This window comes from Gavialis gangeticus, unplaced genomic scaffold, assembly GCF_001723915.1.
Source record: "Gavialis gangeticus isolate Ggan-Ray unplaced genomic scaffold, GavGan_comp1, whole genome shotgun sequence".
NCBI lineage: Eukaryota > Metazoa > Chordata > Crocodylia > Gavialidae > Gavialis > Gavialis gangeticus.
The window spans coordinates 17,849,644-17,850,163 of record NW_017728993.1 but is presented as its reverse complement, the minus strand read 5'-3'; the positions used below and the strand labels follow the sequence as shown (position 1 = coordinate 17,850,163).

Genomic DNA, 520 nt, shown 5'->3' with positions numbered 1-520 from the left:
ATCTCAAGGCGGCAGAGGAGGGGGGTCTCCGTTCGAACCCAATGGAACCCTTTCCCGCCCTTGGCTTGGCGAACCCCATCCCCCCCGTTGGCGTGAGCAGCTTGGTATCGCCCAAGCCCCTCCTCCCTTCTACTATCCCATGTGCCCATGGTCTCCCCGCCCACTGTTGGCGTGATTCCGCCCCCTGCTGCGCGCGCAGGCCCCGCCAGCCGGTGGCTGCCTCCCACAGCGGGCCCCGCCCCCCGCCGTGGTCTTTTCCCCCCTTCCCCTTCCCGAGCGGTCTGTTCGGTGCCGGGTCGGCTCCCAAGATGGCGTCTATCATGGAGGGGCCGCTGAGTAAGTGGACCAACGTGATGAAGGGCTGGCAGTACCGCTGGTTCGTGCTGGACTACAACGCGGGGCTGCTCTCCTACTACACGGTGAGGGGCCGGGAGCCCGTTGGGGGGCGGTGGCGGCGGCTGCCTAAACACCGCGAGGCCAATGAGGAGGGAGGAGTGGTGGGGGCAGCCAATGGGGAGCG

The 520-nt window shown here is 67.9% G+C and overlaps 1 protein-coding gene across 3 annotated transcripts in view; it reads left to right on the top strand.

Moving 5' to 3' along the window:
- Nucleotides 1-233: 233 nt before the first annotated feature.
- OSBPL9 (oxysterol binding protein like 9) overlaps nucleotides 234-520 on the top strand; it is a 179,614-nt gene continuing 179,327 nt past the window's right edge. For 2 of the 3 annotated variants that reach the window (XM_019501318.1, XM_019501317.1), the window contains exon 1: nucleotides 234-419. In XM_019501318.1, the coding sequence (XP_019356863.1) occupies nucleotides 309-419 (111 nt within the window). In that variant the 5' untranslated portion in view covers nucleotides 234-308. The remainder of the gene's footprint in view (nucleotides 420-520) is intronic. The other variant, XM_019501320.1, reaches the window with a different exon arrangement.